General features: G+C 53.6%; 3 protein-coding genes across 3 annotated transcripts; 1 reads left to right on the top strand and 2 right to left on the bottom strand.

Moving 5' to 3' along the window:
- The first annotated feature begins 1490 nt into the window (after nt 1-1490).
- Nucleotides 1491-22902, top strand: LOC122374774 (transcription factor 15-like). Its single transcript, XM_043353752.1, has 4 exons — nt 1491-1675; nt 7239-7369; nt 20916-21004; nt 21315-22902. Exons 1-4 carry the CDS (start codon nt 1560-1562, stop codon nt 21561-21563), a joined length of 585 nt encoding a protein of 194 aa, XP_043209687.1. The 5' UTR covers nt 1491-1559; the 3' UTR covers nt 21564-22902.
- Nucleotides 12242-20344, bottom strand: LOC122374766 (mutS protein homolog 5-like). The gene is made up of 6 exons (XM_043353739.1): nt 20268-20344; nt 19594-19842; nt 16093-17286; nt 15585-15719; nt 14448-15149; nt 12242-14066 (listed from the first exon to the last, which is right to left on the bottom strand). The coding sequence occupies exons 1-6, from the start codon at nt 20268-20270 to the stop codon at nt 12645-12647; spliced, it is 3705 nt and encodes a 1234-aa protein (XP_043209674.1). The 5' UTR covers nt 20271-20344; the 3' UTR covers nt 12242-12644.
- Nucleotides 22903-24451: 1549 nt separating the features above from the next.
- On the bottom strand, nt 24452-25123 carry LOC122375051 (lactose-binding lectin l-2-like). Its single transcript, XM_043354210.1, has one exon. The coding sequence runs from the start codon at nt 25121-25123 to the stop codon at nt 24452-24454; it is 672 nt and encodes a 223-aa protein (XP_043210145.1).
- Nucleotides 25124-27518: the final 2395 nt, after the last annotated feature.

Raw genomic sequence — 27518 nt, 5'->3', positions numbered from 1 at the left:
TGCTTCTCATCGGGGAACCCGTGAATGATGAGGTCTCGGAGCGCGGTGTACTCGGGATCTCGTGACGCTGCGGCTCGTACCATCTCCAGCGTCTTGTCTTGCAGGGGCGCAAGAAGTGTCCCTTCTGCATCGACGGCAGTAAGGGCCGTGACCACGGACAGATGCAGCGGGTCGGGTTCGGTGACTTCAGCAACCTCGTCCTCCATCGAGGGGTCGTCGACCGGTGCACGGGAGAGCGCATCAGGAATCTGATGGCATGATCCTTTCCGCCAGCTGGCGGTGAAGGTGTACGCCGTGAGTTTTTCTCTCATCCGCTGCCACAGGGGCTCAAGTAGGTATTGCTAATGGGAAGCATGCCATGGCGTAGCGTCGTCAACCAATTCGTATGAAATGTGACTTCAAATATAAATATTCAATAATAAAGAAATAGAACAGCCAAAGGCAATTTACAATTACCTCCAAACATTCCAGTAGTTATGTAGTTAGCTATCAGCTTATTGTGACATTACAAGGAGCTCGCTCTACCGACCACCCCTTTCAACCCAATGGGGCCATGAGGACGCCGCCGCACATGCCTGACATTGCCCGGCAAGCTAATAACTACCACAGGCCGTCGCCGGCTCGCATATCCAGCATTGTAGCTGGCTGTAATGATCACGGGTCGCCGGGACGACCTCACACACGGCCGTGAGAGCAGAGCCGATCTCCCAGCCTCTGGGGTCTGTCACCGACGGCTCACCAGAGGCCCTGTTTGTTTTCCAAGGGCATTCCGGGCGAGCCCTGCGCGCGACCCTTCCTGCCGCCGCGCCGTGCCGGTCGGCGCGGCGGTGTGGGGACTGCAGGACAGCGGCGACTTCCCTGTGGGGTAGGCGTCGAGCATGAAGACTGGACGGTGGATAGTGGATCCAGTCGGCCCTCGGTCCGGGCAGTGAGCTCTGTTCGTGGTCAACGGTGCTCTGGAGCGGCGCTGACCGCTGAGCCTTCCGAATAGGACGTACTTTCCGACGGGCGTCGATAACAGACATGGGGCCGGAAAGGCTATGTGAAAAAAAATCGTAGGTGAAGCAAGCAATAAGAAACAATTCCAGAACATCTGCCTTATATGCATTATGCAACTGAAATGTCATACGGAATTCGGGTCTATAAAAAATGTAAGCCATTCAGTCCAACAGTGTCATTTAACTGATGGCGGAAATATCGTTAGCGCTCCCTCGTAAAAAGTCTCTTCCCACAAGTAAAGTAGACGTCTCGCAGACCGTAACCGCTCTCAAACGGACGCCACTCCCTCCCGGCGGGGGGGGGGGACATTAGTCACCATTATAGGTAACCGGATCGCCGTCCGTCGACCGCTCACGCCCGACGGACGGCGATCCGGCTACCCCTCTGTAAGGGGAGCCGGCGGAGCCGGAGGCGGCCGGCGCCGGGGGCGGGGCCCGGCCGGTGACGTCACGCGCCCTGACCCGGCGCGCCGCCCCGGTCGCCCGCAGAGGGATACGGGTGCGCGCCGCGGGGCGTCTGTGTGCTGTGCGGGAGGTGTCAGAGTGCAGAGACAGAGGGCTATGGAGGTCAGTCCAGGTGACCTGTGTCCCGGCCCCGACTGTTACGGCGCTGCAGCGGAGCTCACCGGACCAGTGCGCGTGTTCGCCAACGCGAAGGAACGAGATCGAACCAACAAGTAAGCGACTAAACAGCTTTGGTTGTGTGCAGTGTGCACTGTGCAATGTGCGTGCATGGTGCTGTGCCATCTAACTCGACCTAAATGGTTGACTAGCAATGAGCCTGACCTCTCAGTGTGCCAAACTACTAATCAAACCAATGAAAATGAAACGATATTCGAACAGTGACAAAAGTAGTGTCAGCTAGACGAACATACCTACGAGTATGCCTTCAACATGTCCAACCGCTTGAAGATCATCGGAATTTCTCGATAATATCTCCCGATGTAATTTAGGACAGAGTCTCTGGGGTGCTAATTAGCTGAAAATGAGCTGGCGCACTATTACCCTTCAACCAGCATAACGGAACTACTATCTTAGCCGTCTGACAATGATCCGACTTTGAACTGAGATCAACGCTCCAATTGACTTATTACCAGCACGATTACATAGGCAGCAATCCATGCAGTTCGACATGACGCACACAACTGTACCAAACTCGGTCATCTATGATAGTTTTTTTTTGTGAAACTATTTGCCTATTGAAGGCAAAAGGCTAACCTTTGGGTCGACGACCTACATTCTGAGCCTACCGGTTGACCTAAAACAAAACAACAACTTAACCTTTCAGGCGGTGGGGGGGGGGGCATTTTTGCCCTACCCCTTTAGTTTTTTTCGATATAACTGCGCCGATTGTCACCAAACTCTCAATACCCTCCTGGGCATAACTTTTACACATTTTGACAATTTTTTTCCAAAGCCTTTGACACGTTGGCCGGAAATGGCCGATTTTGATGCAAAATGTTGAATTACGGCAAACGATCTCAATAACTTAGTTTTGAAGCTAGATCCAGTTTCGTTGCATCAGTGGACTACAAATATCCGTAGCTATCAAACTGTTATCTCGAATTTTTGAAATTTTGAAAATTTCTAAAAATATGTTTTTGTTATTACAAAAAAACATAGGTATTTTTATTTTTTTCCTAAAAAAGTTTTAGATTTTTCGCAAAAACTGGAATAGGTATATGTCATAGAACACACATTGATGAACTACTCTAGCAAGTTTTAGCCCAATATCCTCAAACATAGCCAAGTTATTTGCATTATTGTCAAAATTTTACAATTATAGGCATATGTTTCAAAACCATTTTGCAGTACCTTTTTAACGTCGTACAACATATAAATGGCACCATCGTGTTCCTGAGCTCATACTGCATCTGATAGGCACCTTTTTGGTTGAAAAATTTCATTTTCAAAATTTGACCTTTTCTGACCTGAAATTGACCTGACCTCCGGTAAGTTCAGCTGAAAATGACCTCAAATGACACAGAATACATTATTTTCGAAATATACGTGTAAAATGGACCATACAACATGCGTCACGTGACCGATACATCATATACAATTTTCGTGACCTAGGATGACCTGGCCTTGACCTGAAAAAAATTCAAAGTAAAAGTTCGGTACCATCAGGGTATCTACGGCATATATCAAGGAGTGCGTAAACCAAAAATGAGCCTGATCGGACTTGTCAGCCGGTGGCTAGAGCCTAAATTGTAAACAAGCAAATATGCCGATAATTTTTACTTTGACCTGACCTGTGACGTCATCGGTAACCTCGAGGTCAATGAAACTAGGTTTCGATCGACAGTTTTTCCAGAGCTATCAGACGCCGTTTGAATTTTGACGATCGGCCCAGTAGTTTCGGAGATATGAGGGGGGGGGGGCTCTATGGAGAGCCCCCCCCCCATTAGTCACTCGCGTTATGGAAGATACCCCAGTCATGCGCGGGTTAATGAAATTGGAGTAACCTTGACAAATTTGACACTGGGATATCGAACGCCGTTTGAATCGGATCTGTCAATTAGTTTCGGAGATACGGAGGGGGGAGAGCAAAAAAAATGCTCCTCCCCCACCGCGCGGAAGGTGGCCAATAGGCCCACCGCCTGCGTGGTTAACCCTCGCCTGTGTGCGGCGTTTTACAGCGTCGAATGTATAGAGGGGGGACCCCCCTTGCCGGTCGACCCCTGTCCGAGCTAGAGCTTCGCGAAAAAAAACCGATTTTACCCAATTTTAAGGTCCTAGGTCATTAGTTTACCTTTCAGGTCAGGTCAATGACCTAAAAGTCGGGAAAATCGGGACCTGGTAGAGCGTCCTGAAGCGTGGCTGCTAAGGGGTTTTCCGGGGTGCTGATCACGAATATCATGTTAGTTTTGATCACAGACGATGTCCTTAAGCATAAAGCCAGGTCAGGTCGGGTCAGGTCAGGTCAACCAGTAGGCGTACTGCCGGCTATCCATAGTGTTAACCACCACTGAGTCACTGGCAGCTTCGTAACATGTTACGAAGGCACTAAAACTACTATGTAAATGTTCAAATGGGTGCCAAATTCGAAATCAGCTAAAAAGCTACCCCAGAAACACGTAAAACTTCAGAAAGTGATCCATGGTCATCGAAGGTCACTGACCTTGACCTGACCTTTCGCATGACCTTGAAACCCAACATAATGCATGTGACCAACATCACTTCACGTGTTTGAACGTTTACAGTGACAACAAGGCTGGAAACGCGCGGATAATGTGAGCTGACATGCGCCGAATCGCGATTGATTCAGGCCAAACATGGTCTCGAGAAAAAGGTCACAGGCCAAAGGTCATTTGGGTCAGGATCATGAAATTTTCAAAGCAGGTGTAAAATTTATCAATTCGAGGGATACTAAAATTTTCGTCGTGATCAGCCGCTTTTCGGCAGAGTTATTTGCGAATAACCGAGAGGGGGGTCCATCCGACCCCCTAAGTGCGAGGGCCAACCCTCACACCAGCTCTGGAGCCCCCTCCCTCACCCTTTGGGGGAGGGGGAGGAAATGGGTCCCCGAAACGGGCATTTGGTGAGGTCATTTATCTGATCTTACCTACCCTAGGTCATAAATGTAAGAAATCGGAGTTAGGATATCTACCTTCTACGAAGTATAGGTAACCTTCGCCCCAGTGGGGGGGGGGCATATGTTACCAGTTACCACCCTGTCGCGTTTTTTGCGTATAAATAAAAAACCGCGGCGCGTAGCGCCGCGCCGCTTGGCATAGCTTTTTGTACATCAATTTTACACAATGTGTGAAATTTTTGACCCCAGGTCATGTCAGGTCAGGTCACCAGGTCAAGTTAACTGACCAGTCCTAAAAAAGTTTGCAATCATGTCCAGCCTGCAGTGTTTGTCAGAAAGGTTTTAACCCTCGCCGGACCTATTGGTTTTCTACATACGCGCCGGCCGAGGGGGGGGGGGGGCAGGTACGACCCCCCCCCTCGCCGTTTCGCCCCTGGTGGAGCTAGCGCGTCGCGGAAAAAACGAGCGTGTGCGCCGTTACGAGACGCAGAGATTGGTACCCGATTTTAAGGTCCTAGGTCAACCGGTGACCTCTGAGGTCAGGTCAAGTGCCCCAAGGTACGGTTCAGTTTTTGGTGAATAACTTCGCAAAAAACGGCCGCAGAGCGCCGATTTTGGCAGCATCGTGTTCGTCTCGCTCAGGCGCGTCGAATGATATACTTTTTGTCCGGGTCAGGTCAACTTGGGGTGTTGACCTCAGGTCAAGGTCAGGTCAGCACCCCCAGGTCACGAAGTTGGTCGAAAGAGGTCATGTCGCATATCATTCGATTCGGCAGGTCTTCCTGAGTCCATTGGTGGCTTTCCCGACTCGCTAGCTTAATTTGATCAAGAGTTATTGACGAAAAACTAATATGACCTTGATGACGTCATAAATGACGTCACGCAAGGTCAACATTGCAAAAGTGACGCATCTAACCTTGCAAGGAGTGCATCAAATCACGATTCTGTGTGCTTGAGATAGTTGGAGATCGTTCCCGGCGCCAGAATAGCATTTTGAATTTTTCCCCATTGACTTATAATGGTGAGGTCACGAAAATGACCTGACCTCATATGACCTTTAGGAAAAATCCGAGATATACAAGTTGTGGGACTCATAATGGATACTAGATCCTGCAAGTTTCATTTCCCTGTGACATCTCCTCTGGCAGTGAGAGCGTTGCGAAGTTGCGACATCTGAAGACCGTGCAGAGGTTCACTTATGACGTCATAGGTCAGTGACCTGACCTGACCCGAAAATGCGGTTGGTGTCAAAAGATCTGGCTTGGATCAAAGGTCAGGTATGCCAAGTTTCAGCTCTCTATCGCCAGCGTGTTTGGAGCTATCGTGAAAAAACCCTATGGGGGGGGGGCGGCACCCGCCCCCCCCCTCGGCCGGCGAGGGTTAAACTTGGTGGATTGCATGATGTTATGGGCGCCTACAATTTGTATATCTCGGATTTTTTATATCCGTGACCTAAGGTCAGGTCAGTTGCGTGACCTCCATAAGTCAATGGAGAAACATGAAGATGCCTCTAGATCCGTGTGTACGCATAGGAACAGTCCAAATATTTCAGAATCACAATGATTTGGACCATCCGTGACGACAAAGGTGTCTTTTTTGCTGATAGCCTCTAGAAAGGTCATCCGAGGTCATTTGAGGCTACTAACATATTTTTGCCAATAACTCTCGATTGGAAAGAGATAGGACGCTGGGGATGGCTCCATTGTATTTGTCTTGTTGAGACGCATCGAATGATATGCAACATGACCTTTTCCGGTCAGGTCATGACCTTGACCTGAGGTCAAATTTTCAAGTTGACCTTTCAAGGTCAAATTATACTTCATTCGACGCGTCTTGTCGAGAGGAACACGATTCTGGCCATAGAAATGTCGTGGATTTTTTTAGTCAAAAGTTATTGTCGAAAAACACTTTGCGAAAAAAACAGCTATTTTTTTAGTTTTTGCCCTCTGTAGGCTAAACCGTTGACCTGAGGTCAATTTTGATGATGACCTTATCAAAAGAAGAGCTCAAAGGCTATCGATTGCTTTTCAATTAGTTTTTCTAGCTATCATAGTTCCTGAGATAAATGCATTTTTCTGAAAAATAAAATGACATTTGGCAAATTTTGACCTTTGATGACCTCCAGTGACCCCAATATTGCTCCAAGATGAAAAATGACTGAAATAATTTCAAACGTACGCATTAAGAGCTATCGACTGCTTTTTACCGCGTCTTTCTAGCCCTCTTAGTTTTTGAGTTAGAGGTGGGTGGTAACATATGCCCCCCCCCCCCCCACTAGGGCGAAGCTGGCTGAGACCGCCACTGGGGCGCGGGGTAACCGTATACCTACTGGCATTTATCATGCATCAGTGATCAGGAGTTCCAAGCTCTTACGACTTAGACTTAAGTAGCATGTATGAATGATGCGGCATTTTTAGATTTTATTTAACTCCATCTGATCACCTGACGTTGGGTGACCTTGGTGAAAAAAATAAAAGCGATGCAAAATCGATGCGTTGCAGTTATATTTTGTTACGGGGCTCACGGCACTTCTTATTGTAATCGATAGCTTTATACCTACATGTTTCGTTTTCTTTTCAACGACCGCATCGAGTGCCGACCTTTTGACTGCCCGTCATCTCACCGACCTCAGTCGTAACCAGCCTTCTGACCGTTCTCCGCCCTCACACCAGCCTTCTGACCGCTCCTGGACCTTCTTACAGCGTGAACACGGCCTTCAGCCGGCTGCGGACCATGATACCGACCCAGCCGGCCGACAGGAAGCTCTCCAAGATCGAGACGCTGCGACTGGCCTGCAGCTACATCACACACCTGGACACCCAGCTGTCGGCAGGTGAGACTTCACACAGATACCCAGCTGTCGGCAGGTGAGACTTCACACAGACACCCAGCTGTCGGCAGGTGAGACTTCACACAGACACCCAACTGTCGGCAGGTGAGACTTCACACAGACACCCAGCTGTCGGCAGGTGAGACTTCACACAGACAGCTATCGGCAGGTGGGACTTCACACAGACACCCAGCTGTCGGCAGGTGAGACTTCACACAGACACCCAGCTGTCGGCAGGTGAGACTTCACACAGATACCCAGCTGTCGGCAGGTGAGACTTCACACAGACACCCAGCTGTCGGCAGGTGAGACTTCACACAGACACCCAGCTGTCGGCAGGTGAGACTTCACACAGATACCCAGCTGTCGGCAGGTGAGACTTCACACAGACACCCAGCTGTCGGCAGGTGAGACTTCACACAGACACCCAGCTGTCGGCAGGTGAGACTTCACACAGATACCCAGCTGTCGGCAGGTGAGACTTCACACAGACACCCAGCTGTCGGCAGGTGAGACATCTCACAGCCACCCAGCTGTCGGCAGGTGAGACTTCACACAGATACCCAGCTGTCGGCAGGTGAGACTTCACACAGACACCCAGCTGTCGGCAGGTGAGACTTCACACAGATACCCAGCTGTCGGCAGGTGAGACTTCACACAGACACCCAACTGTCGGCAGGTGAGACTTCACACAGATACCCAGCTGTCGGCAGGTGAGACTTCACACAGACACCCAGCTGTCGGCAGGTGAGACTTCACACAGACACCCAGCTGTCGGCAGGTGAGACTTCACACAGATACCCAGCTGTCGGCAGGTGAGACTTCACACAGACACCCAGCTGTCGGCAGGTGAGACATCTCACAGCCACCCAGCTGTCGGCAGGTGAGACTTCACACAGATACCCAGCTGTCGGCAGGTGAGACTTCACACAGACACCCAGCTGTCGGCAGGTGAGACTTCACACAGATACCCAGCTGTCGGCAGGTGAGACTTCACACAGACACCCAGCTGTCGGCAGGTGAGACTTCACACAGACACCCAGCTGTCGGCAGGTGAGACATCTCACAGCCACCCAGCTGTCGGCAGGTGAGACTTCACACAGACTCAGTGAGACTTCACACATACCTACAGCTATCAGCAAGTGAGACTTCATAGTTCACACAAATACTCACCTAGTTAGATACCCAGCTGCCGGCAGGTGAGACTTCACACACTCAGCTGTTGACAAATGACAGGTGAGAACTGAGACTTTACACAGAGACACAGATTTCACACAGACACCCAGCTGCCGATAGGTGAGACTTCACACAGACACCCGACTGCCGGCAGGTGAGAGACACACTCACCAGATGACTTCACATAGACACTCAGCTGTCCTCAGGCGAGATCTCACACAGGCTCAGTGGTAACTTGGCATTGAGATGTCGTGAGCTTCGTCATCGTGATGGGATGCACTTCCAGTGAGATGGCATTCGGACTCATAGGAGACAGCTGACACGAAGACAGCTGACGGTCCTCTTACCATAGGACCGCATAGATAATAGGGCCGCATAGATAATTCGAGGTTTGTGCGACAATCGGGATGGCGATCGAAAATTCCCTTGTTGCATAGAAATGGAGGGTCACGGGTTTCAACGGGCGACCCAACATTCATTCCAAAGTAGGCTTTGCCATCGAGCCTTTAGCAGCCCCAAAATGTTGAGAGGTAGCAAGTAGGTAATACCGTGGTAATATCGTAATATCATTCGTCTCTCTGTTTGATTAACATCTAAATCTGCTTCTTTGGTCCTAAACGTATCTGCGAACGCATATTGTTGGACCACTAATGCCAGTCCCCGGAACTCATATGGCGCGTCTGGTTCGTGCCCGCTGGCCGCTACTCGGTATGAGTCCGTTATGCGGCCCTGTCGCCCGTGTCGGTGTTTCCAGCGTTGTTTCCAGCGGTGCCGGTCCGATCAGCGATCCGTCACAATCATCGCTCGCTCGCTACCCGCAGCAGCATCCATCCTTCACGAGTTTGTTGTCCAACCAAACAACAGAACACCTAAACACGCGTTTACAAGAGCCCGACTCTGCCGAAAGGCCGTGAGTCAAAACGACATCACCCACTTCCGCACCGAGCGCTGAGCGGCCTGGGTAGAAACTCTCGGAGACGCGCCTGGAGCCGCTCGGCGTAAAACTGGAACGCTGCTGCCCGAGATGACAAACGACTCTCGCTAATCACACCATTTAACACGCGCACTGCAGGGGGGGGGGGTTGTTTTCAACCCCCCCTGTGGTTTTTCGCAAATTGCGAGAAAACGGCGGCGCGTAGCGCCGCCAAATTTTGCATACCTGTTCTCACAACTTTTGCACACCTTGAGTAAAAATTTTGACCCCAGGTGACCTATGGTCAGGTCACCAGGTCAGGTCAAGTGACCCTACCTCGAAACGTAAATTTCGAAGTTTGCAATCCCACCAAGCCCACAGTTGTTGAGATATGATCTTGAAACCCACAGGAAATAGTAAAGTCATCACGAGCTACAACTTGTATATCTCGGAATTTTTATATCGATGACCTAAGGTCAGGTCATTTTTGCGACCGGCCCATTATAAGTCAATGGGAGAAATTTCAACTTACTCTGAATGCCATCCTATGACTTCAATACGCTCAGGATCATAGTATTACAGGTCCCTGTTGGTGATTTCACCGAAACATATCACTTATGACCTTTGGAAGGTGATCTCCGGGTCATCTTAGGTCACCTGAGGTCACCAGCGGTTTTTCTTCAATAACTTGAGATTGAGTAGAGATAGAGACTCCGTTCGACGTTTATCGTGTTTTTCTCGTCAATGCGGATCGAATGATATGCAACATGACCTATTTCGGTCAGGTCATGACCTTGACCTGAGGTCAAATTTTCAACTTGACCTTTCGAGGTCATATTATATATCATTCGATGCGCCTTGACGAGCTAAGAACGATGGCGTTCGAATCGATCCTCTGTCTTGTGTGCAAGACAAGTTATTCAAGAAAAACTACCGCGAAATTCCTGTTGTGAAAATCGTAACATTTTGTCTTCGGTGACCTCTGGTGACCTCGTTTTTGACCTGACCCAAAAATGATCTTAGTATTTCTTGTCGATCTCATCTTAACCTATCCAACGCCGTTTACCGCTTGTCGCTACGTTGCGCCGTTTTCGAGATCTCAGGGGGGGGTTGTTTTCAACCCCCCCCCCGCAGTTCGTGTTCGGCTCAGACCCGCTGCAGTGCGCGTGTTAACCCTGCCGTGCGACATCAAACACCGCTGTCCGCCCCGGTGACAGTTCACGGCGGGAAGTCGGCCGTCACGGCCGGCCTGGCCCGCTGACCGGCCGTCTCCTCCCCCTCTCACTCTCCGCTCCCCGTGCGGAACCGCTGCACTGACTGTCCGTCCCCTCCCTCACTCTCCGCTCCCCGGCCGGGCCGGAAGGTGGGCCGACCGGCCAGACAGCGTGGAACCGGCCGGCCGGCGCGACGGTACCGACGACGGACCGTCGGCGCCGTCACACCCCTCCGACGGCCGACGCTCGTAGTACTCCCTCTCTGTGTCAGGGAGCTCGTACAGTTCTCAGCGGCGGCCGGGGGGCGCCCGTGTCGGCGCTGACTGCCGAGTGTCTCGCTGCCGGCGGTGACTGATGGCAGAGCTGTCAGCGGTTCGTCCGTCACGGCCCGGGCGGACCGACACACTGCACCGGCGGGGTTTGTGCGCCCGGAGCGGCCGCCCCCGACTGCGGGCCGGGCCGGAAACAGCAGCTCTGTCCAGCACCGTTCGTCTTTTGTTAATGGACACCGTCTCGACTGTGGTCAGGAGGGAGCTGGAACAGGGAGCCGAGCCGGTCCCAGCTGAGTTGTGGGCTGCCGAACTGAGTTACTGCCAAGAGCTGGGACATGTGGTCGGCACTTGGGCCACCTTGCCCTAACTAACGCCCGCAAGTAGCATATGGAACACATCCATTATTACCAAAAAAAACTGTCCGATTATTGATATCTGAGCCGGTTTGCCGACGTTTTTATTTCCATCGAAATTTCTTCCAGCACTAAAACTCATGCCGCCGGCCCATATCGGTTACCCGTTTCCGTTCCTACAATGCGATGCTGTACGTCTTACGCCGTTCCCACAACTGCGAGGCCACACTTCCCCTCTCTGCCCCCCCCCCCCCCACTGGACTCCAGGGCGGTCCAGCGATCGCCGCCCTCCCAGCCGGGGAGCGGCGGCCCGGTCCGTGCGGTCCCCCGGTAACCGACACCGGCCGGCACCGACCAGAGGTCAGCACGGGTCAGCTCCGACTGGTGGCGGATCACTGAGCCCGGAAACACCTACTTCCTCAGCGAGTGCGGCGTGAGGACCTCCCAGCGCCTACCGGAACGGGATCGGACAAGACCCCCGCACCCCAGACCGGAACAGGTTCCCCCGCACACCCTATACCGGAACCGGACGGAACCTCGGCGGTCGGCCCGCCCGCGGCCCGATGTTTGTAGAAACAGTACCGGTGTGAGCGATGACGCTTTCCCACGATGCAGTGCGGTCTCGCCGGGTCTGTGGTGAGCGTTATGGCGCCCCCTCCCCGTCTGTTCCTTCCCCACGCGGCACTGATCGGCGAACCAGGGCCGATATCCGTGCAACCGCCGACGGCTGTCAGTCTGGACGGGAGGTGTGGAAAGCGGCGGGGTGATCCTATCTACAACTGATTGTCAATACCACAAAACATGAGGGCGCCGCCGATATCAGTGAATGATGGACATTGGATATGATGGGGCAGCGTCAACGATGTAGCTAACGTGAGCTGACCAGAGGGGTTGCACTGAATACGATCAAACCTTTTTTTTACAATTTACACTTCACATCATGTTTATTTTCCGAAGTCGACTTCGATTTCTTAACTTATCAACACACTACCCTGCTGTGAAGAAGTTTGGCGATAGTAATTGCAAGTGCCTTTTCATTCGATCTAGAGTACAAGGAATATGTGGCGCGCGAGTATGCAATTGAGCATTACATGTGGCAGTTTGGAAACAAACATAGACAATGGCACTGGGCGATTGCACCTTCACATGATATGCATGGATAGACACGAATGTGCTTACAGGCGTCAATCAAGTAACATGTCAACTCTGATTGAGCACCGTGCAGTTGGCCACGGTCCGTGTCCCGTTTTCAGCGGGTTCTCGACCGCTGTCTGACCCGGCGCATGCCAGTCCCCTGTCTCGTGTCTTAGTGGGTCCTCGGCCGCTGCTTGACCCGGCGCGTGGCCTGGGTCACGTGTCCCCCGTGCTCATCGGGTCGTCAGCCGGCACGCTCGGCCGCGGCCCCTCCCCTCGCTCCCCGTCCACGGTCCGAGCCCTCTTCAGCGGCCGGCCCGCCAGCCACCAGTCGCCCCTGCCGCTGCCGGCTGAGCCGTCACTGGGCCGCAGTGACCCGTCACTGGCCCGCAGTGACCCCCTGCCGACCCCGGCGGCCCGTGCCGACCCCTCGCTGACCCCCAGCCCGCTGCTGGCGCTCACCAGGGTCTCACAGCGCAGCCGCGAGTAGTAGTAGCTGCCGCGGCGCTCGGCTGGGGTCGTGTCGGTGTCACCGCTGGTCACCTCCATCTGCTGACCCATGGGACGGGGTCCGCTGTCCAGGAGGGGCGAGCTGGCTCGTTTGGAGGTGGCCAGTGACCAGTCACTGCGCCCTGTCGTCAGGTCGGAGGTGCCGGAGTCGGTACCGCCCGCTGCCCGATCAGCCCCACGGCCGGCGGGCTCGGCTCTGATGACCGGAGTCTGAGAGACCCCGCTGGGGACCGGCAGCCCCTCTGTGTACCTGGAGGGGCCGGCGGCCACCCGCGGCACGCACCCGACCCGGGACCAGCCGAGCGGGTCCTCGGAGACGTCCGAGACGCGCCCTCCGGGGCCGGGCCGGGGCGGCGGCCGGTCACTGGAGCAGGTCAGCGACCGGCCGGGGCCGCCTGGACCTGTGTGAGCCGAGCCCGCTGCCGCTGTTCCCCATCCCTCCGCGCCGGAGCCGGGCCGGGTGAGGGGCGCCTCGGGGTCCTCAGACCAGGTGGAGGACTGCTCCCGGGGCCGGCGGCTGCCGAGCGGCCCCTCACTGGCCCCGGACCGGTCGGAGCGGCGCGTCTGATCGTCGGACGAGTACACTGCGCGGTAGCGCGCGCCCGGGACGCGGCCGGCGCCTGCACGGGGCACTGCTGTCGGCCCTGAGCTGGAGTCGGCGCCGGTCCGGGACGAGCTCTCCCCCCGAGTGGCCGTGGAGCTGCTCGGCGGCGCCCCGCGGCCGGCCGGCCGGGTAGCGGCGCCACCCTGACAGGGCGCGGAGACAGGCGTCTCGGAGCTGCCGGTGGCGGAGTCGGCTCCCGGGCGCGGCGCTCCGTCCCTCCTCAAACCCGGCGCTGCCGCCGCGCCGCCGGGGGTGGCCGCCGGCCCGGCCACTGAGGAGCCCGGCACGGGCCGCTCGCTGCCGGGCGCCGCGGCCCCGCCCGCCACAGAGTCCTCCCACGGGTCCTCGGCGCCGCGGTACTCCTGCCGCACGCGACGCAGCAGCTCTGCCGGGTCCTCCGAGTCCAGGTCGGCGCGCAGGAACGTCTCCACGGCGCGGCGCGCCCTCTCGACGGCCGCCTCCTCGACTCGGAGCAGCTCGGGGTCGGGACAGAGGTCCGAGCCGGACACCATGGCTTCCATCACCTGACGGCAGAGTAGGGGAGGGAGCCAAGGCTGAGTCAGGAAAAAGATTTTAGATAGCTGGCTCATGACCTCACCGATTGTATTAGGTACTCAGTTCCCTCATTTTTCCCCATCATAAAACTATTTCATATATGATGGGCGTGATATCTTATTGAAGCTTCGGATGGAAAGCACATCCTCCCTGGCAGCCGGCGGGCGCTGGTATTACAGCGGGCGGACACCCAAAAGCTACCAGCGCCTTTGCATTTCAGACCGACGCATTGCACAGAGCGCACGGCGGCGCCCTCCCTGTTCGGTTTTGTGTGCGATCCGTGCTCACCTGTTCAGCCCTCTGTGCGATCCGTGCCCACCTGCTCGGCCCTCCGTGCGGGCCATGCTCACCTGTTCGGCCCTGTGGACGAGCCTCTCAGGCAGGCAGGCAGCCGTGGCGGCCGCCATCGCGTAGCTCCTGCCCGCCGAGCCGGTGGCCATCTGGTAGAGGAAGGTGACGGCCCGGCCGCCCGGCTCGGCCACCAGCTCGGGGCACACGGGGGTGACCAGCTGCGAGGGCGGCAGCAGCGAGCACAGACGGTGCACGTGTGTCGACACCAGCACGTGCGGGCAGCGCTCCCGGCGCGCCAGTAGCTCGGAGAGCGCGGCGGCCAGCAGGGCGGCGCCGTCCTCTGCCAGCGTGCCGCCGCCGAACTCGTCCACAGCGAGCAGCGCCCGCTCGCCGCTCTCGGCCACGGCGGCGCACAGCTGGCGCAGCTCGGCCAGGAAGGCGGAGCCGCAGCCGCCGCCGGCCGCCGCGTCGCCGCCGGTGCCGGTCAGCGCCGGCGGCGCCACGGTGAAGAGGGCGCGCTGCACGCCCAGCCGCGCCGCGTCGGCCGCCACGAACGAGCCGGCCTGCGCCATCAGCACGGCCAGCGCCACCTGGCGCAGGTAGACCGACTTGCCGGCGCCGTTGGCGCCCGTCACCAGCTTGAGGCGGTCGCGGTGCGGCTGCCGGCCGCTGCTGAAGTCGTTGGGCACCACCAGGTCGGCGCACAGCTCCAGCAGCGGGTGCCGGCTGCGCTGCAGCTCCAGCACGTTCTCGTCGACAAACTGCGGTTACAGCCGGACCGGCCAGCGGTCAGCGAGGCGGCATACTCTAGTGTCTGCTCCGTCATCAATGTCTTTTTGAGGACTTAAACTTAAGGACACTGATGTAAAATCGAACATTTTTTTCGGAGGTATCGCCATTTAAACTTACGTTGACTCTTAGGTAAGACTTTTATGTAACACTCATAAGTATTAGATTCTTATTTATGACTCTTATGTTGACTCAAAAGTAAGTCAAACTAGTAAACATAACTCACTGACTGTGAGTTTGGTTTAAACATAAACCACACTTACTTACCCACCTACTCACTCAATCTTTTACTCACTCACTCACTCATTGACTGACTGACTGACTGACTCACTCACTCACTCACTCACACTCACTCACTCACACTCACTCACACTCACTCACTCACTCACTCACTCAGTCTCACTTACCCGGGGTCGGACGTACCCGAACTCGTTGGCTGCCTTGGCCAGAGCCATGAGGGCGTCCAGTTCCCCACATAGACTGCACAGCTGGTGAATCTCCTCCGCTGCGGCCACCACCAGCGCTGAGAGGCGCACCATCACCTGCGGGAGAGAGCAGTAGTATTATAAGTTGTAACACCACCAGCGCCGAGAGATACACCTCCATCCATCACCTGTCAGAGAGCACCACTGTGACTGTACAGTCAGTAACACCACCACCTGCGCCGAGAGACGCACCACTTGAACTGCGGCAGAGAGCACCACAGTAACGTCACCAGCGCGCCATTACCTGCAGCAGAGCACCAGTACTGTAACATCACCTGCGCCAAGAGGTGCAGCGTATTTACCTGTGGGTGGGCACCGTACCGTAACAGTAGGAGTGGAGCAGTAACATAACGGCACACCAGCCGCTGTTGCGTTCAGTTCCTGACCTGTCGTCGTGTGCCTGTCCGTCCCCCCCCCCCTCCCCGGTTACCTGCGTCTCCCTGTCGCGGATGGCGGTGGCCACGTCTCCGACGCTCTCATCCAGAGCGTCGCAGCGCGCCGACTTGTACAGCACACGGCCGCGGTCCTCGAACTGGAAGCGCAGGCCGGGCAGGTCGCGCTGCTGCTCGCGCGTCAGCGGCTCCCGCCACTCGTCCACCATGACCAGGAAGCCGACCTGCGGCAGGAAGACCATGCTGCACGTCTGGATCTGGTCGGGCAGCGCGGCCTGCTCGGCGGCCATCTCGGCCGACAGCAGCTCCGGCAGCGCCGCGTACGCCCGCTTGTGGGCGTCCAGCGTGTCGTCCAGGCCCAGGTGGACGGTGAAGCGGCGCAGCTCGCGCGTCTCGGCCAGGTTGACCGTCTGGTGGAGTGTGTGCAGCAGTCGCTGGACGGCGGCGCAGTCGGCGCCGGCCGCCCGGTCGAACACCGCCACGCCGGCCGGCAGGTCGCGACACACCTCGGCAGCCACCACGCCGCCGTGCAGTGTGTCGTACAGGGTGCGCCAGTCGCCGCTCAGGCCGCGCGCGTTGCGCATCCGGCTGAGCAGCGGCGTCAGGTTGCGCACGCGGCGCAGACACGTCTGCAGCGAGGTCACCACGTCCTCGTTAGCGGGCCGAGTGAAAAACTCGACGGCGTCTAGCCGCGCCTCGATACGCCGCCGGCTGGTGAGCGGCTGCATCAGCATGCGGCGCAGCTGGGCCACGCCCAGCGGCGAGCAGCACTTGTTGAGCACGGCGAACACGCTCAGACCCTCGCGCGTCGTCTCGGCCTTGAAGGAGGACGGGTGGCGGTCGGCGGCGAACACCTGCAGGGTGCGGAACGCGCCGCTGCTGACGTACATGGCATCCTCCAGCGAGAGGTTCTCGATGCGCATCACCGGCTGCCGGCTGAGCGTCTCCAGCGGCCGGCGGTCCAGGTAGCGCAGCAGGCCGCCGAACGCCCGCACCATGGTCGTCTGAGCGAAGTCGACGCGGCTGGTGATGAAGTTGTAGTGCGCCTGCTCGTCGTCAGAGGTCTCTGCCGGCAGCTGGACGGCCAGCACGCGGTGGCGGCAGCTGTCGGCGCGGTAGTCGCCGGCCGGCTGCAGCTGCAGCGGCGTCTGGTCGTCGTCGCGCGGGTCGGCGGCCAGCAGCTCGGAGAGCACGGCCAGCAGCCGCTCGTCCTGCCGGCCGCTGGTGATGACCTGTCGGCGGGGACGGGGGTCAGGCTCAGCCGCCGCAGAGGGGGGTCGGACGGGTGGACGATGGCCCGTCACAGCTCGACTTACCACCGGCGGAGGGGGCATTCAGTACCGCGCCGTAGTCAGTATTGATGGGTACAAGGAACAGCTGCGCTGCATAGCTCAGATGAACTTTGCAGCCGGCGACTTCGCTTCACTCCTTTCACTCCAAGCACGAAGTGCGCAAAAAAAAAAAAACTATGTCCACTGTCAGGTATCCATATTCCATACACTGCTAGTTTATGGACTCCAGGGACATTCAGTGAAACTAGACTCTCGGATAACGGCTACATTTAACATCACTTTGTCCACATTTCATGCCACCAGACCAGTGATACGTTCATTTGATCACCCTTTATGTTAACGAAACCGTCCCGCTGAGTTTTTATCAAATACCTTCCTTAGATTTGCACTTTGTTCCCAAACGCAAATGCATGCCTTTCAGCCACCAATGTCACAACCATATTCATTCTCATGTGCCAATAAATTTGATTCCATCCAGTACTCAAACCTCTGCGGTAGTGCGGTCATTTCAGCTGACAGCTGCGGCCACTCAGTCCAGACGGCCCTCTGCACCGGTCGGTGACCCCCCAGTCCAGTCCAGTCCCCCCCCCCCCCCGGCCAGCTGGAGCCGCCGCCGGGGACCGGCTGGCGCGCATGGTGCGTGGCGGCACACGACTACCAGTACCGCGGCGCCGGTCAGACGCGGGGAGAGCGGCGGCAGGTGACCGGACACGGGCGGACGGCGGACACCCGCCCGTCACTCGGTGGAGCGGGGACAGCAGCCGGCTCCGGACCAGCCGACCAGTGGTGTGCCACGAGCCGGCTCTGGACCGGCCGACCAGCGGTGTGGTGCGCCTCAGCGTGCAGCGTGCACTCCGCACGGGTCACTGCCGACCACTGACTACCGACCATTGACTACTGTACTACTACTGACCAGTGATCACTGACCTGCCAAACTGACCGACCACTGACTACTACCGACCACTGACTACTTACCACTGACTACCGACCACTGACTACCGACCACTGACTACTGTACTACTACTGACCAGTGATCACTGACCTGCCAAACTGGCCGACCACTGACTACTACCGACCACTGACTACTTACCACTGACTACCGACCACTGACTACCGACCACTGACTACCGACCACTGACCCGGGAACGGTTACCAGCACTGCCTCCCGTGGTCACTCTAAAAAGGCGGCCACGGAGCTAACGCGCTTTGTAAAACCTCGCATCGAATGCATCACTTGATACTGGCTAATGGTATTTTACGTTATCAACCATACAGGGTTGAAAATCGGAAAGGTATTCCACTTCTAGGAAAATGAATATCAAGTAAAAACAAACCTGCCTCGAAACGTAAATGTTTTGTAATGTATATGAATTTAGGAAAGTCCCCACCCAAACACCTCATATATGAACTATTCGCGGCCGGGAGTCTGGAGACTGTCAACTTGCAAAGAGGCAGAAATTTGTAAACAGATTCAGCTTTCGGAGCGTTAACTAATGTCCCTGGGCACGACCTCCAACTTCCCTTACCCAAAGCTATCGAGATGACGTCACTGTACAGTGACGTCACGCCGCGTCAGGCGACAGTGCGGGCCTCGGGCGCAGGTGGGCCGTGGGAAGTGAGCACCTGCCCTGCCCTCCCCCTCCCCCCAACAATTAGCAGTGTGCGCCGAGTCCTGGCGATTGTGTTGCCACTTTGTGTCTGGCTCTAACCGTCCAGCAAGAGTCACCTGCGGCCGCGCGCGCTCTGAACATTTCAGCTCCGCCGGTTCTAGTCTTGTACGCGTGCATCTTGGTGCACAAACGAATTTTGATCTTATGGAGGTGTGGGGACGGCTTGGAAGCAAAAGCGCTTTACCCTCGCCCGTAGGGGGGGGGGGGAGTCGAACGGATCCCCCCGGTTTTTCGCGAATAACTCGCGTAAAAAGCGGCATATCGCGACGAAACTCTCAGTACCTTCACAAAAATCGATTTTACACCTACCCTAAAAATGTCATGACCCTGACCCGAAGGACCTCTGACCTGTGGCTTACTTTTCGAGACCATGTTTAGCCGGAATCGCGATTCGGCGTATAGTGTGATATGTTGTTGGTCCCATGCATTAGGGTGGGTGTCAAGGTCACCTCAAAGTCAGGCCAGGTCAGGTCATTGACCTGGTTTCTACTTAGATCACTGTGCTATTCCGATCATTTCACTGCGCCCAGGAATCGAACTACTTTGCCGTGACCTGGGCCGCGGCAGCGTCTCTGACCTGGTCGGGCCGCAGCTGGCCAAGCAGGGCGCGCAGCTGGACAAAGTGCGGCGGCGGGTCGGGCGTGTCGCGCAGCAGGCGCGCCGTCATGCTGAGCGGCTCGTAGAGCGCCGCCGCCAGCCGGCCGCAGCCGTACGCCAGGCTGAGCACGGACGGCGCCTGGCGCGAGCTGTCCGTGTCCTCCGGGCCGCCCTCGAACGGATCGTCGCCGGGACCGGACGGCTCGGACCAGTCCACAGTCGGTAGCACCTAGAAAAATATAATTTAGGTTCAAGGGGTAACTGCCAAGGATAAAATGCGTTGTCATTGCGCGGTGACGCCCATCTGTGCCAATTCTAATTGTCCATGGCAATTGTCTATACTCATCGTCATCACCTCAACAGCCGTCGCAAAACAAGCAACATAATTCATATAACAAGTCAAATTTATCTAACAGTAACAGTAAAATAACATATAACAGTAAAATGACATACATTCATTGAAAATGAGGCGAAAACAGGGCTAATAAGACGAGACATAAATTGAAATAATTAATTTCGACTGTGGTTGACTTTGTTCGTCAATCTAAACGCAAAGTGCAAACGATCTCTAAACCAGGTGTACAGAATAAACAGTTGTTTTTAAATACTTGAAGGAGGAATTAGGATGAATTATACTAAATGTATTACTCTTACCATTCGTATAATGAAGTACAGCACAGGAAAATGCAATAAAAATCACATAAAAGCCATATAAACACCTTACAACGTGTTTATTTACATTTTTAGACATTTGACCTTGAGACTGCTCATCAAGAACTTAAAAATACGTTGGTACTTTTGACTCTTAAAACACTGCCATAAGAATAAACCTAACACACGATACAATGCAGCGGTCTATGCGCGATCCATCAATGGAGAAGGAGAAGCACCAAGTATCCTAGTTTTTTTGTGCTAACTGTCACGTAACGTGCTCTGGGCTCAGGCCTGCAAAAGATTAGAATAGCGACTAGCGAGGTCATAGCACTTTTTGCTAACACACGATCTGCTTAGTTGTAGTTTGATAGGTGGCCTGTACTGTATCGTTCGGTGTAGTAGCCACTTCTGCGCTAGACACCATAGCAAGGCGTAAGGAGTCGATATATTCGATGGGTTTTTGGAATTTGGATAAACCTTTTGGGGATATGCCCCCGCAGCCTCCAAGACCGCCTTTCTCGATCCGCCAGTGAGCTAGCCTGTAAATAAATTTGACTTCAAAAGGATGACATATGGCCTAACACACACGCACACGCACATAATGTGACTTTGTATTCACTGCCCCCCTTTTCTCCCCCCCCCCCCCAGGAAACGTCAGCAGTCCGTGCATGCGAGAGGCCGGACCGGGCAGCGGAAGAGTGGTCTGCACCTTCTGCCTGGCCGAAAAACGTTTGCAGGTAAGGAGGACGGGACAGATAATACCTGAACACCTGTTTCATCTATTTCAGCCCCGAAGTCAAAATCCGTCGGATATGATAGGTATTTATGTTTGATTGAGCGCTGCATAGATGTGTTCATTTTGATTGAGCGTTAAGGGTGACAGAATAGGCCATAGCTATAATTGTGTACCGTACATTCGTCTAAAAAAGAAACAGGAATAGGTACCTACACAGAATGTAATGAAAAACACATCCGTATTTACTTACAACACGCTCAACATGTCTCATTGTCTCAGCCACCTGATGACGCGTCTCTCTCCGTCGGCAGAGGCAGCGGCAGGGCTCAGGGCCGTCGCGGACAGCCGAGCTGGCGGTCAGGGGGGCTGCGGCAGCCCCGCCGGCGCCGTACCGCCCTGCGCTGGAGCCCGCTGCCGTCTCGGCCAGCCAGGCCGCGGTCGGTGCAGGGACGTCCGTGCCCACCCCGCTGGAGGCCGCCTACAGCCTCTGCCCGGTGACGTCAGCGGCCGTCTTCTTCCCGGGGATGGCCCCGTTCGTCCAGTATGAGCTTGGACGGTAAATGGATGTCACTGAGCTGCGTACTCCGACTGCCCTGTTCTGTCGTGAAACATTTTATGCAGAGCACCATGGAGACTCGCTGATCGGTGTCCAAGTGCACGAGCTCTGGGTCCGTTATTAACGAGCTAGAATCAGCTCACATGATGTCAACAGTCTAGCGAACGTGACGCGTGCTTGTGAATGTCTCGTACTTATTGCTAGTACCTATAACTTGACCTGTCTTTATGAACCATTAATAGGACAGCTATTTTACCTACTATCACGTTATATTTAAACGGTCGTAATTGCATTGTTCGAGGCCGATCTGCAAACGATGTCTGAATAGGCGAATGATTGGATAGTGGTCCGAGTCCCGAGAGATGATTTACGCTGGTTGTCGGAGAGCTCGGATAGATATCTACGAGACTGTGTGTTTCCAATGTTTGATATTGGCCGAGTGTGTCAGCGGCCTGCTCAGGTGGGTCACTGAGGATCAACAGGATATAGATGGACTCTGGGAGATAATCCAGTGTCTTTCTGCAGTGTTCAGCATCTCACCTATGACCTCGGCCGATATAGTACCAATCAGACATGTGCATGGATCAGAGAAAATGGATCTGGGATCTGATCCCACGGATCCTGATCTCGGATCCGTCGGGATCATAGATCCAGCTCTTTAATTTATCGAGAGATTCGTAGGGATCATAGATCCGAGTCTAGTATTTTTGCTTGAGATCCAGTGGGATCATAGATCCTCATTTATTTTTGGTCAACACAGAAATCCCAAAAGATCACTCGTTGCAACTCACAAACATTCTTATTTAGTGCTTTTATGTGATAACACGTCATAATCCATAGTTTTATGGCACTTATTGACATAGAAACACTTGGAAACCTGGTTTCAAATGTTGTTCATGGTGGGATCCACTCAGATCATAGATCCATGCTTTTGGTTTATCGTCAGATCCTGTGAGATCATAGATCCAAGATAAATTTTTCACGCCGGATTCTGTGGGATCATAGATCCGAACCTACAATTTGCCTCGAGATCCACTGAGATCATAGATCCATCACTCGGATCCATGCACATGTCTGGTACCAATAATTTTTGGTAACCATTGTTCTTCATCGGTGTGCTAATGTGATGTTTGATTGTAAAGCGTGGTCGAGTTTACCAAACCTCAGGCGCTACAGTGATCATTTTGACGGTTATTTGTTCGTAGGTGCACACATGAGATCGTTAAAATCTGCAACTATGAATAGAATAAATCGACTAGCAAGTAAGTTCCATTAACCCGTTCAGAAATAAACATTCTAGTGGATAGCGTAATACGGCGAGTGGAATAAATGTCGATACATTATATAGTATTTCTTCAAAACTTACAAGCATTCATCTATGACTCCACCGGCGTTCGGCACCAACCGACCTTCCCGGCTCCCCGCTGCAGCGCGAATGTCGCACGCCGGCCCGAAACCGCCGCAGGCCAAGACTTGGCCAAGACCATAGAGGCCATTAGCTGTGACGTCATGACGTACCTATCACAGACTGACAATTGATAGCCTCGACATACCAGGTGAAAATCTTGCTCGGTATTTAACATAACGAGTCAATGAGAAGTGCCGGAAATATTGAAATGACAACAAAATATCTAAATAGTAAAACTTTCGGCAGGTCTTGGAGCGGCCATTCACTTAATGTGGTTGAAATTCTTCCACGCAATCAAAAACAATCTCGAAAATTAGGGTCTCAAGGGGTCGGCGCCAACAGTAGCTCTGGTCTGGCGGTCAGGTTTTGCCCCAGTCAGCTGCAGTTCCCACAACTCGGCACCGCCGGCGGCCTCCTCCAGGTCAGTCCGCTCTGCGAGCGACGGACCCTTGGTAAACAAACAAAGATGCATGACGCGAGAACACTAATCGTACCGACCACGTACTGGCACTGCTAATGCAGAGGGTGATATCACCCATGTACCTACTTACAACTGGATGCCTCAGAAACACTTCAAAGGTTTTAATTGACCGTCCTTTGTAATGTTTTCATAAAGACATCATCTCAGCTGTTGGGCTCGGAGAGAAAAATCACTCTCTGAAAACACATCAGCTACTATATTTTTTTACCTAAATACCAACACTTTGTTATGTATAACTTTCCAAGGTTCCAACCCCTTTAGGTAGGCATGCATAAATTATTATTATCGATTTCAATACATAAAAAATAGCACGAAATAGCGTATTTCGGGCTAGGCAGAACATGGTCTGACAAGTGGCCCCACCCAATAAATCTTGGACCTAACCTGCTAGAAAGTAGAAAAGAAGTTTGTTCAAAGGAATAAGGTCAAGCAAGGCTCTGTCAAGTTTTTGTCTAAGCTGATAAGCCTGTCTGAAGAGCTGCCCCGCCGGGTATCCACGGGTAACATATACCTTGCACAGGGCACACTGCACAGTGCACATCCCAACGCAAACGAATAAAGGAATAAGAGGGGACGATTCTTCCCACCACTTATTTCATGAACTTTGTACCTCGATAGGGAATGAGAATAATGTGTTTGAGACACATATGTATCAGCTATTGATACATACCTATAACTAAAACACTTTATCTTCGCAACAGTGAGAAAATGAATATCGAGAGATGTGTGTGAGATGCCACAATATAGGTACCACAATATACCACAATATCATGCCACAATATCGAGAGACGATGCTTAGAAATGACCTAAATTGTCAAGGGATGATCAATGACACTGCACTGTTTATTCAGTCAGCTTTCAACGTTCAAATTGTCGTACAGTTTGATTGAATTATATGTCATGCAACAGCCTTTTCAGTTACGCATCTAAAAGCCAGCGTTTGTTCAGTCAGCACGTCAACACGTAACACTGCCCACTGTCAGCGCGTTGCTGCCTGTTTATCTCAGCTCAGGTTGATCTGGCACATGGCGAGATACATGCGGGTACAGCTGTTGTCATGCCACCGTTTTTCCGCAGACCTCGCACCTCCGCCGAAATGTGCGCAGTCCTCCACGCCCTTGGCGTTATTGGGCTGGCCCCCGTCCCAGTCGGCGTAGTCTACCGGCGACCCGTCGCTCCACGACCAGCTGCCCCCCGCGCTCAGACGCGCCAGCCCGATCCAGATCAGCTGGTCGGCCCGGTACGACTTGGCCAGGCTTTTCAGGAACGCCGCAGAGCCGGGGTGCACCGAGGCCAGCCGCGCGCGCCGGTCGAGCGCGGCGCAGACGTGGTGCGCGGCCATCCAGGTGGTCTGGTGGGGCGTCACCAGGTAGCAGCTGTCCTGGTGGCGTCTCCATCCGTCCGGGCACTGCGCGGCGGCCGGCTGCAGGGACGCCAGCTGATCCTGCAGCCGATGCAGGGTGGCGTTCAGCTCCTGCTGACCGCTCCTGAGCTGACTCACCGCCTGGTTGGCCGTTTCTCTGACCTCGTGCTGAACAGCATCCCGCACTCCTGCGGTGCAGACCTCGGCGAGACCGGACACGACGTGGTCGGCCGTGGTTGGGGCGGAGCCGTGCGAGGTCGCCACGCGGCTCAGGAGAGCCAGAGACAGCAGCAGGGCGGACTCAGTCGGCATCGGAGCAGGCTGCGTGCTGACCGCGGGACCGACGACGTGCAAACTGCGCTGGCCACGGAGCAGCCAACCGTTTATAGCCAGCGCCTCTAATGTTTACGGGCATAAGTAACAGGAGGCAATATGGGAGGCAAAGGTCGTGTGGTCGTTAGCACTCTACAGGCGTATAATCAATGCTGCTTGGAGTGGATCCCGATGTCTGTGCGCTTTCAACTTCAATCGCGTCTGGTACCTACTAAATCAGTAACAAACTGAAAGCCAGGCCAAACGGTCGGACTTGAACCGTAATTTGGTAGCCTGGAATTAGCTTTATCTCTACCTTGCTCCGGCGATCGGCACATTTCAGCGTCACGTACTTATATGCGTACGCACTATGGACGTTTCCGACGGCCCGTAGTTGGGATTTAGTCTTTTGAAAACATTTTTCTACTGATGTTCAAACTGTGAATAATTCACGCTCGCCAGACGTATTGGTTTTCTACATACGTGCCGGCCGAGGGGGGGGGGCGGGTACGACCCCCTCGCCGTTTCGCCCCTGGTGGAGCTAGCGCGTCGCGAAAAAACGAGCGTGTGCGCTGTTACGAGACGGATGTGGTTTGGATGAGGTCAACTTACGGTGTTGACCTCAGGTCACGGTCAGGTCAGCGCCCTTAGGTCACGAAATTGGTCGAAGTAGGTCATGTCGCATATCATTCGATTCGGCAGGTCTTCCTGAGTCCATTGGTGGCTTTCTCGACTGGCTAGCTCAATTAGATCGGGAGTTATTGACGACAAATTAATATGAACCTAGTGACGTCATAAATGACGTCACGCAAGGTCAACATTGCAAAAGTGACGCATGTAACCTTGCAAGGAGTTCATCAAATCTCGATTCTGTGTGCTTGAGATAGTTTGAGATCGTTCCCGACGGCAAATAGCAGTTTTCATTTTTCCCCACTTATAATGGTTATATAATGGTGACTTATAATGGTGAGGTCACGAAAATGACCTGACCTCATATGACCTTTACGAAAAGTCCGAGATATACAAGTTGTGAGACTCGTAATAGATATTAGATCCTGCAAGCTTCATTTCCATGTGAAAGCTCCTCTGGCAGTGCCAGGGCGTTGCGAAGCTGCGACATCTGAAGACCGTGCAGAGGTTCACTTATGACGTCATAGGTCAGTGACCTGACCTGACCCGAAAATGCAGCTGTTGTCAAAAGATGCGGCTTGAATCAAAGATTAGGTATGCTAAGTTTCAGCTCTCTATCGCCAGCGTGTTCGGAGCTATCGCGAAAAAAAAAACTATCGGGGGTGGCACCCCCCCTCGGCCGGTGAGGTTTATAGGACCGAATCGGACCAAAGCCCAAATGTGACCAAATGTGCCGCCATGAAAGCGTCAAATTCTCATAGGACCAGTTCTGACAAGGTCTTTATATCACATCTTTATCTTGATTATCTTCTGAAGGCCATGGTCTAGGAAATTGCTTTCGATAATGCTTCACAAGTCCAATTCTGGGCAGGCCTCATAAAGGAATAGGTACGTAGATACGTTTAAAATGGTCTTAACTACGTCTAAGAGCAACCAAGTCAAATCGACTTAAAAGATACCAAAGCCATAAATACCTAGTAGGTAAAACACAATCATTCTGAAATTTCTATTGTGTGCCACATATTGAAACGCTACTGAAGGTAACTAATTATATTATAATGACTTAATTATATGCACCTACACAGTGGCGAGGGAACTTCTTCCAGACTGGGGGGGGGGGAGAGGGGGCTGAACCATAATAGAGATCAACCTAGGGTAGGTACCCCCAAATCTAGTTTTCTCACCGGTTTTAGGCCACTTATTTTTCAGATCTTGGCCTTTTTAACCCGCGCCCCACTGGGGGGGGGGGCTATTTATAGCCCCCCTCCCGTTTTTCTGCAATAACTTCCAAACCGCTTGACGTATCGACGCCAAACTTTCAGTACCTTCGGCTGCATCAATTTGACACCTTTTGTCAAAATTTGAACTTCGTAGCTACCATAGGTCGGCCGGAAATGACGTCAGAGTGACGTCATGTTCGGCCGATTTCGACGCAAAACATCGAACCACGGCAATCGCTCCCAAGAGCTCAGTTTTTAAGCTAGATCCAATTTCTTTGCATGAGAGGACTCAGAATAGACTGCGCTATCAAACTGCTATCTCGGATTTTCGAAATTTTGAAAATTTCGAAAATTTGATATAATAAAATTCAAAACTTACATTTTTACATTTTTTTTCAAAAAGTTTTTGACTTTTCGAAAAAACCGGAATATATGTGATAGAACGCGTTATTATGACTAACTGTAGCAAGTTTCAGTGAAATATCTTCAAAAATGGCCAAGTTATACGCATTATTGGAAAAAAATTCACAATAATTAATTTTTCA

This window comes from Amphibalanus amphitrite, unplaced genomic scaffold (assembly GCF_019059575.1).
Source record: "Amphibalanus amphitrite isolate SeventyFive unplaced genomic scaffold, NRLGWU_Aamphi_draft 000040F_arrow, whole genome shotgun sequence".
NCBI lineage: Eukaryota > Metazoa > Arthropoda > Thecostraca > Balanomorpha > Balanidae > Amphibalanus > Amphibalanus amphitrite.
This window is presented reverse-complemented; position numbering and strand designations above follow the sequence as displayed.